The sequence below is a fragment of the Talpa occidentalis genome, unplaced genomic scaffold (assembly GCF_014898055.3).
Source record: "Talpa occidentalis isolate TD23 unplaced genomic scaffold, MPIMG_talOcc4v2.1, whole genome shotgun sequence".
NCBI lineage: Eukaryota > Metazoa > Chordata > Mammalia > Eulipotyphla > Talpidae > Talpa > Talpa occidentalis.
This window is the reverse complement of record NW_026555331.1, coordinates 148,820,609-148,830,356: the sequence shown is the minus strand read 5'-3', so window position 1 is coordinate 148,830,356 and position 9,748 is coordinate 148,820,609. Positions and strand designations below refer to the sequence as shown.

Sequence of the window (9,748 nt, the reverse complement as noted above, 5' to 3'; positions counted from 1 at the left end):
TCCTTAATGATAGTTTGTCCAGGACTGAAATGTAATATAAAGGCCAGAGATGGAGATTAATGAATAGTGGAGTTATTTATCTTGAATGGAGTTCAGAAGTAACTTGTAAACTTATCACAACCACACTAATTTTTTTCACAATGTATGCTTGCTATTTAGTTTTTAGCTATTAATTATGAAGCAGTTAAACTAGCATACAAATATCAATAATATAAAGAAATACGCCATATACACATCATCAAATTTTTCAACTTATCTAAAATATTGACTTAGACTTTCTTGCCATGACTTTGATGTTATGTAGAGTACAGACCAATTGTTTTCTCTAATATCTTCAGTTTGGGTTTTCCAAGGACTTACTAGTTTGAGAACAGTTTAAAAACAATCAGGCTTTCATCAGACTTCTCAGCAGAAATTTTATATACCTTGAGAGAAAAGGATGACAGATTCAAAATGCTGTAGAATAAGCATTAAAGGAATTTGACAAAACTATTTCTCCCCCATAGAAAATGTTGACAGGAGCTCTCCTGTGTAAATCAAAGAGAAGAAAGTCCACAAAAAACTAACAAGTAAATAAGTAGATAGAACCAGAAAACTATGGAAGTAGCATGTCTTCATATATTAGTAATCACATTTAATACAAATGGACTAAAATCACCAATCAAAAGGCACAGAGTGGTCAGACAGATTAAAAGGCAAATCCCAAATTTATTCTGCATATATGAAACTCATGATACAAAAATATACCCAGAATCAATATGAAATGATGGAAACTATTACTCCAAGTCAATGCAAAATTTTAAAAGGCAGGAACTATTATACATACATCAGAAAATATAGACTTAAACCCCAAAAAATAGATAGCATGAAACAAAGATGGATATTATATAATAATAAAGGAATAAATACAATAGCTGGACAAAACAGTCATCAATATTATGTGCAAATATAGTAGCACCAAAATATGTAAAGCAAATGTTAATGGACCTAAAAGAAGACATTGACAATAATAGTAAAGAACTTTAATGCCTCCCCCCCAGATCAATGGACTAGTCATTGAGACAGAAAATCACCAAGGAAGCAATGGTCTTAAGTGATAAACTGGGTGAGAATGAACTTATTAGACCATTCCACCTCCAAACAGAAGAAACAAATTCTTGTCGAGTGCTCACAGAAACTTCTCAGCAATAGACCATATGAAGGGACACAAATCTTAACAAATTGATGAAGATTGAATTCCTATCAAGCCTATTATGGGACCACAATGGTAGGAAACTAGAAATCAGCCAAAGAAGAAAGGGGGAAACCACACATTTTTGGAGAATAAACATCATGCCACTGAAACAAACTACTGGATCAAAGAGGAAATAAAAAGTGAAATAAAAATCAAGGGATCAAGGGATAAATTAAAATAAAGGAATGGGGGGCTTCCCTGGTGGCGCAAGGGGTTAAGACGCAGCCTATGAAGCTGTCTGCAGCCACGGCAGCATCAGTTCAATCCCCAGCCAGGGAGCTACCCACATGGCACAGCAGACCTCCCCTGCCTTGCCCGCTGCTCCTCTCAGCAGTTTATCAGTAGATCTGCCAGTTCTGCTCCCCACACTGTCTCTGGTGAATCCTCTCACCCCCCACACCTATGGCCTGTACCCCAGTTCTTGTATGCATAAAACATAAATCTTTAAAAAATATATAATAAAAATAAAGGTATGACTTTTAAGAACCTGGAGGATGCAGCAAAAGCTATACTAAAAAGGAAGTTTCTAGCAATACAGCCCTACCTCAGGAAGCAAGAAGTGTCACAAATAAGAGGTCAAAGCTTATACCTATCTGAACTAAAAAGAAACAAAGAAAAATCAAATGAAAATTCATCAGAGGGAAGGAAATAAGTTAGAGCAGTAACCAACAAAACAGAGATTAAAAGTAATCCAAAAGGTAACAAAATGAAGAGCTGGTTCTTTATAAAGATTAACTTATCCAGGGCCTCCCCTGGTGGCACAGCAGTTGAGCGGTGGGCTGCGAAGCCTCTGCAGCCCCGGTTCGATCCCCAGTTTGATCCCCGGCCACAGGAGAGGGTCCCACATGGCGCGCAGACCTCTCCTGCCATGCCCACTACTCCCCTCCGCAGTATACTTCGGTCCTTCTGCCTGCTCTGCTCCCCGCTCTGGCTCTGGTGAATTCGCTCACTATCCCCAGTGCTTGTATAAATAAATAAATAAATCTTTAAAAAAAGGCACTTTAAAAAAAAGATTAACTTATCCAGACACACACACAAAAAAGGGAAAGGAAATACAAACAAAATCAGAAATTACAGAAGAGAAGTTCCAATAGATGTTACAGAAATACAAAGGATCATGATCACAGTCATATGACAACAAACCAGACAATCTAGAGGAAATGGGAAAATTCTTAGAAAAATACAACAGCCCAGGACTGAATCAGGAGAAGAAAACCTTAACAGACTGATCGTGAGTAAAGGAATTCAGCACAAAAGCACAGGACCAGACGGCTTCACTAGTACATTCCAGCAAACAACAGTTACTCCTGTTTCCTAGATGAACAACATCTGGACGGCCTAAGTCCCACACCACCCACCACACAGACATGTCTTCACTCTTCAGGCACCACAAGCTAAAGAATATTTTAATATATAACAGAGCACTCAAATACAAAATGTGACATATGTGATTGCATATTTATCCTCATAAGCAAAAATTGTTGCTTCCAAAACTAAAATATTCCTAGGTTGTATGAGAAAAAACTCAAGATGATGGATATTTTATTTCTATTTATTTATTTATTTTTTGCATAGATGATCTGGGGTGCAGGACAGAGGTGTGGGAGATGGGTGAGAAGATTCACCAGAGACAGAGTGGGCAGCAGAATAGACAAATCTATTGAAACACACTGCTGAGGGGAGCAGCAGGGAGACAGGAGAGGTCTGCTGTGCCATGTGTGGGTCTGCTCCCTGGCTGGGGATCGAACTCAGGTGATAGTGATGATAGTGCTGAGACTTAACCCGTAGGCCACCAGGGAGGACTGATATTTAAAGTTTAAATCATATTTTGACTTCAACTTGTGCTTGTGGAAGTAACTAGCAACATAAATATCCTAGAAATTATTGTATACTCCTGTAGAAATACAGGGCTCGGTAAATGTAATTTGGAAGGAGCTGTATATTGAACTCAATAACGTCTGTATGGGTCATTCAGAAATACTGAGCGGTCACACAGGGCCACTAGACTCACTGTGTGAGACTGGAGGAGAGCTCAGAGGGCAGGGAGGCTGAGGAACCCTTCCTGGGGGGTGTTCTCCTATGACCAGTTACCAAAAAATGAAAGCTGGCCTATTCCTCTCCAGACACCATCAAAAAAGAAATGAAAACAAATGATCACATGTAATTCTGTGATATAAGATTTGAATTTCAGAGAAAGGGTATGCTTTCTTATAAAAGAAAAAAAATGATCAAAACTGACCTCTAAATTAATTTAAAAAATAGAATGAGATTAAAAAGTCTATATGACTAGACATATGTGACTATTGGCCTGTGGAGAGGCAGATCATTCCTTTTTTGTAAACTGTTTTATTATGGTGTGAAGGACACATAAACAGATGTACATATTGGATGTAAACGCTCTGATGGGCGTGGAAGTCAGTATACACTTGAGAAGTTATCACTTTAATTATCTCCACAATCATGTCAGAAACATCTCCATCAACTTCAAACTCTACTGAAGTCATTTTCTACTTTAGGGAATTAAAGAAGTTGGATATGAGGAGGCCTTTCAGGCACCAGTTTAATGCATAGGCTGGGACAATAGTACTGGGGGGAAAATTATATCCTCTGAAGATCTGTGTAATCCTCAAGATAATATCAGAGATGAGGTGGGGTTGAAGCCAACTGCCTTTTTTTGTGTTTTTTGAACTGAGATGATTCTTATTTGTATATAAAGTCTTGTGAGTGAGTGACCTATCACATCCCTGCCTTTTGTCCCCTGAAATAGTGTAATTCCCGATGAGCAGGTGCTCAACATAAGCTCCTTAAATGGAAGAAAGTGTTTTTAGAGACTCACATATTGGGCATTAAAGCACATTCACCCAGATTCTAAAACACCTCAGGGGTCATAATCTGAGAGAGAGATCAATGATTACAGAATTCCTGAATTTATAAACACCTAAAATAATTCCAGTTTTATGAATTCAGGTTTCTCAACATCCTCTATATTTAAGCACCTCATATCACTAAATTTTATCTTTTGAGCAAGACATGAGTATTATAATAGAAAAAGTTCACAATAGAATTTAATCATTTGAAATTGCTTACTTACAAAAATCCCATGACTAAGCTTGTAATTTGAAGATACTACTAGAGTATGTTTATGAAGCTAAACGATATGAACCATATTATAGCTGTATAGAAAATGCTGCATGACAATGAATTAATTTCTTATGCCTGCTTTGAAGTGATGCTTCCAAGGAAGTTTCAGCAAAATTGATTTATTGAATAATTAGTTCATAGGAAAGGAAAATAGCCTAACAAGGAAACTTGAAGCTCTTGCAACAGCATTTTGAACTTTTGCAAGTTCAAAAACTGATGTCTAAGAGAGAGAGAGCATTTGGGCCTCCCTGGTGGTGCAGCTGGTTGAGCGCAGCGCTGTGAAGCTGGCTGCAGCCTCTGCAGCACACGTTTGATTCCCGGCCAGCCAGGGAGACATTCTCATGGCGCAGCAGACCTCTCCTGTCTCGTCTGCTGCTCCCCTCAGCAGTGCTTTCAGTCCGTCTGCCTGTTCTGCTCCCTGCTCTGTCTCTGGTGAATCCTCTCACCCTCCCAAGCCTCTGGCCATACCCCAGTTCTTGTATAAATAAAAATTAATCTTACAAAAAATACTAGGTTTAAAAAAAAATGAGAGACAGCAATTTAGAGGGCGCTGGTGCTTTAGGAACTACAGCTTGAGAAATTTTAGAGACAGACCTCATTTTTTTTCTATGAATACAAGTACATTGGTAGGATTTATACAATGGATATTATGTTGGCAATGTTTAGTTTTGCTAAAACCAGAGGATCTATATTGCACTGTGCAAAATGGCATAGTTAAATCTAACATTTTAGCTTAATTTTGGCTTTGGATTAATAAATACTGCAATCTTCACCTGAATTACTATTACTTACATTTTACTTAAATATTCTTTAAAATAATAAGGAAGAGAAATCTCTTAAATAATATAGCACTGAAGTTGAGAAGAAAATTTTAAGATGGTCTAAATGAAAGTTCCTCTTCCCAACACACTCAACAAAATAATAGCAATTCAGAAAACCAGTGTTTGAGTGACCAAGATGTACAATTTTTCACACTGCAGTCTTGTCACTGGACTAGGAAATTTTATGCTGGTTCCATTTTAGTCCGCGGTTTTGGCACTCACAAGTCTGTCCTGTTTTGTAATAGAATATTTGTACAAATATGTAAGTTCTGAGTCTAATCATCAAGATTGTGTGATCATCTAGGAGGTTTCAACAGGAAGCAACTATGTGACAAACTTACCTCTCCTCTGTTTCAGCAAGGAACACCTGAATGCTACTGTTGCCAGAACTTTCTTTCCAGATGACAGAGACTATTCTGGCAATATCTTCATCTCTGTTAGGTGATGTGAGGTTTTTCCACTCTTGAGCCTTTCAGAGGCTTTTCCAGTGGAAATGGCTTCATATGAAGTCTCCCTACTTCTAGATTCCTTCCCAAACAATAGCTCTAGGCTAATTTGAATGACCAGCACTCAACCACATTGGGGTGGGGTGATAAGGAAACTGCCAGGGGATAAAGAAAACCCTCCCACAGCTGAGCAGACAGAATCTTGCAGAGCTGAGGTGGGGGGTGGAATCCAGGGCTCTCTTTCCTCACTACAGCATTCACTTGAGTCACGACAGACTCAGGATATTTCACCCAGGAATGTCATTCCTCTCCACAAAGCCATGCTGGTTTCCACTATCACCCTGTTCTGCTCTAGCTACTGCACTGAATATGATCTTGGTGCAAACACATCTTGTTTACATAAGAGGATGTCAACACTGGGTGTTGCTCAGGAATCTCTGTGACAGGGATATGTCCCTTTGGAGGGAAAGCACATGCTCTAAAACATTAGAGTAGGCTTCAGAGCATAAGCCTTAGAGTGAGGAGCATATGCTGTAACTGACGGTGGTTTTGCAAGATTATAAAGATCTAAATTAAACCTTAGGAGTAAAGATTTTATTGGGAATCATCTAAGAACTATAATTCCCAGAGGGATGATAATCACACATTTCTACTTTCTCCCTAAGGTGTGAAGACAAGATCTTTGACTCTTCTCTGGAGGAGAGTCAAGATTCTGCCTGGTTTTCCCTTGAGGAACATTCTGGGCAAAAATCAGGTCACCTATTGGCATCACACAGTAACTATACAGATTATCATATGCCTCGGGCTTTGTGAACCTATGGGGGAGATATCACAATTTCAGTCACACAAATCTTTATAAAGTCTTTCAGTTTTATGAATCGATGCTACACTAGAGTTGTGACGTTCAGAAGGTTAGAGAGATTCCCCAAGGAATCTGCTCTGGCAAACCCGAGAAGGAATAGGCCCCCAAGCCACAGAGCATCTTTCTCTGAAATAAGGCATGATAGATGCAAATAAGCATCCTCATTAAGATTCAAATAATATGCCAAGTGCTAGATATGGATTATACATTTTAGCCTAATATGATACATATGTTATCACCTAATGGGGTATTTATTTTCAAATGAATAAATATTAAAGTTTTAAAGTTTTATTTTCAAAATAGTAAAAGCAAATATTAAAGTTTTATTTTCTTTCCCACCAACTCCCATTTATTTAGGTATTATTGACATACAAAAAATGTTTATATATAGATGGTATACAATGTAATGATTTGATATATATAAACATTGTGAAATGATCACCACAGTCAAGGTAATTAACATATTCAACATTTCAAATAAGCATCATCTTGTGTGTGTGTGTGTCTGTGTGTGTAAAACAAGAACTATTCTCAACAAATTTCAAGTATTCAAATAAATAATTATTAACTATCATTACAGTGCTATACATTTCATCCCAACTTATTCTTTTAATAACTTAAAAGTTTGTATCCTTGGATCTCACACTAGCCCATGACATTCATAGTTACACTCTGCTTCCATTATTTTAGCTAGAGACTTGCCATACTCTTGGAAAGTTGAATGTTCCTTTGGTATTATTTGGTAGATGTATTTTTTGTGTGCCTAGGAGCACTATTACCATTGATTTATATGGAAAATTTTTGAGTATATATTTGTATGAACAATATACATATTTATATGCACACACTTTCTTTTTCTTATCCATTCATCCATCTTTGGACATTTAGGTTATGTCCATATTTTGCCTCTTTCTAGTAATGCCACAATAAACATGGGAGGGGAAATATCTCTATGAGATATAGACTTCACCTCTTTTGATATATATATATATATATATATAATCATATATACATTCACACTATATGTTTTTATGGGTTTTATGGTAGCTCTACTTTTTTTTTCAATGAACTTCCATAAAGTTTCCATAATTGTGGTACCAATTTACATGCCAACTACAATGTTCAAGGATTCCCTTGCTCCACACACCATGGAATACACTAGTCATCTGTGACTTTTTGATAACAGCCATCCTAAAGGTGTGAGGTGGTATTTCACTGTGGTTTAGATTTCCCTTACGAGTACTGAGGTTAGCACCATTCCATACACCTGCTGGCCACTTACACGTATTCTTGATAAAAATGTCTTTTCAGTCCTTTGCCCTATTTTAAATCAAGTTGTCAGTTTTATGTTGTGAGTAGCACATGTTCATTAAATATTCCGGATATTAGTCTCTCTCATCAGATGTGATTTATAACTTGCTCCTATCCTGAGGTTACTTTCACTCACGTGATTTTTTTTTTTTTTTGAGATGAAGAACTTTGGAGTTTGAATTTTTTCCTAATTAACACATCTTCATTTCTCCAAGGTGGTTTTGCACATTCCGCTTGTGCCTTAGATTTGTCAATGATTCTTTGTGGTTTCTATGATTTTGTGAACTTTAGTTGACAAGATTTTGAACAGACATTTTTCAATCTCTATCAGTTGGCTTAATAAAGTAGAAGACTTCAAAAATCAGCCCTGCTAGAGATTTGGGGTGATCTCCCAACATTTAATGGGGAAGCAGCTCCTGAGCACGTGCAGTATTTTCTCAGTATAAGGTTTTCCTGCTTCATCTCTGTAGCTTGTGAACACTAGCTCCCCTTGGTGTTGTCTAATATGAATTTATCTTCAGAGCTACCAAACCTGGATGCTCACTTTTCCTAGTCAGTCACCCCAACCTGTCATCTACACTGCCACGCTCATCTGTCCTATTAATCAGGCAAGTCTGAAAACATTGCTCATTCCATCTCCTGAAAACCCAGAAAGATGTAGACATCACCTACTCTTCTTTTTGACCTTTGAGGAAGATGGGAATGTCATCCTGATCAAGGCACACCGAGAAGAGCAGGCAGGTAAAGTGGCAGCATTTGCACACGCACTTCACTGTCTCTCTTGGCTTTGCTATTGCCTGGGGTGCTGTAAACTGGTCTCTGATGTTCCAACAAAGTCAATCTGGTCTATACATTGTCTCCATAAAGGAATAAGGAATGAGGGATTCCTATTCAGCCATCTGGCTGATGATATTTTTGGATCCCATTTTAGGGGATTTTCTTGTGTTTCATTGCACAAGTGAACACATCTGTGAGAAAAATGCATAAATTTAACCCTCTTTTACAGTGCCCTCTTTCTCTGCAATGCTCTGTTGAAGGCAGCCTTCATTTGAGCGTTCCTCAGACTGTAGATAAGGGGGTTCAACAATGGGTTGAAGAGGGTGTAAAACAGGGAAAGGACTTTCTTCTGCTCATCTCGGTGGCCATTGTCTGGGATTACGTACACCATGATGGCAATGCCAAAGTAGAAGCCAACCACACAGAGGTGGGAGGAGCAGGTGGAGAAGGCCTTTCTGCGGCCCTCCTTTGACTTCATCTTCAGGATGGCCAAGAGGATTCGCACGTAGGAGACCACTATAAAGGAAACAGGGCCCACTAAAAAGAGCACACCACCTCCAAAGAGCATCATTTTGTTGACCCAAGTGTCCTCATAGGCCACTTTGAGGACAGCTAGGATTTCACAGAAGAAGCTGTTTACCTTTTTGGTTCCACAGTACGGCAATTTCAGAAAGAGCACTAGATCTCCTAAGGCCAACAAAATGCCACAAGCCCAGGAAGTGATGGCCAGCACCATGCACAGTCTCCAGCTCATAATGACCGTGTAGTGGAGAGGATAGCAGATGGCCACGTACCTGTCATAGGACATCACCACCAAAATCACAGCCTCTGTTACACCGAAAGCCAAGTACAAAAATATCTGCATAGCGCACGTGACAAATGAGATAGTTTTTTTGTGTTTCATTAGGTTTTCCAGCAGTTTGGGCAAATTGCTAGAGGCATAGGACATGTCAATGACAGCCAGATGAGAGAGGAAGAAGTACATGGGGGTATGCAGTCTCACATCCAGCCAGATGAGCCCCAAGATCATGCTATTTGCCAGCAGGTTGGAGACATACAGGAGGGAGAAGACACAGCAGAGAAGCACTTCCATGTCTGCACTGAGTGGGAATCCCTCCAGGATGAATTCTGGGACCCCTGACTGGTTGTCCCCCAT

The 9,748-nt window shown here is 38.8% G+C and overlaps 1 protein-coding gene across 1 annotated transcript; it reads right to left on the bottom strand.

The window, feature by feature from the left end:
- Positions 1-8,815: 8,815 nt before the first annotated feature.
- On the bottom strand, positions 8,816-9,748 carry LOC119255316 (olfactory receptor 2A2-like). Its single transcript, XM_037522416.1, has one exon. It carries the CDS (start codon positions 9,746-9,748, stop codon positions 8,816-8,818), a length of 933 nt encoding a protein of 310 aa, XP_037378313.1.